The 370-nt window shown below is 64.6% G+C and overlaps 1 protein-coding gene across 1 annotated transcript; it reads left to right on the top strand.

Annotated features, from left to right (window-relative positions):
- Positions 1-183: 183 nt before the first annotated feature.
- PPP5D1 (PPP5 tetratricopeptide repeat domain containing 1) lies at positions 184-331 on the top strand (the record flags this gene model as incomplete). The annotated part of the gene is made up of 1 exon (XM_009586286.1): positions 184-331. A coding segment is annotated over one exon (148 nt), but the record flags the coding sequence as incomplete, so codon positions are not given.
- Positions 332-370: the final 39 nt, after the last annotated feature.

Below are 370 nucleotides of genomic sequence, written 5' to 3'. Positions count from 1 at the left end.
GTGGGGACACTTGGGGACCCCCTTGTCCCTCCCAGCATCACCCCAGCCTTCACATCCGAGGCTCCCTCTGTCCCTGTCCCCTCTCAGGGACACCCCGGGGCAGTGGGGTGCTGGAGCCCGGGTGGCCCCGTGGTCCTGGGGTGGGGTGTCCCCATCTTCTGACGTCTGTGTCCCCCCCTCCAGGTGGTGAAGGTGAGGCCCAATGACAAGGACGCCAAGTTGAAGTACCAGGAGTGTCACAAGATCGTCAAGCAGAAGGCCTTCGAGCGGGCCATCGCCAGCGACGAGCACAAGCGCTCCGTCGTCGACTCCCTCGACATCGAGAGCATGAGTGAGCCCCCCCGACCCCCCCTCTCTCTTTTCTCCTTGT

Source organism: Fulmarus glacialis, unplaced genomic scaffold (assembly GCF_000690835.1).
Source record: "Fulmarus glacialis isolate BGI_N327 unplaced genomic scaffold, ASM69083v1 C13338096, whole genome shotgun sequence".
Taxonomy (NCBI): domain Eukaryota; kingdom Metazoa; phylum Chordata; class Aves; order Procellariiformes; family Procellariidae; genus Fulmarus; species Fulmarus glacialis.
This window is presented reverse-complemented; position numbering and strand designations above follow the sequence as displayed.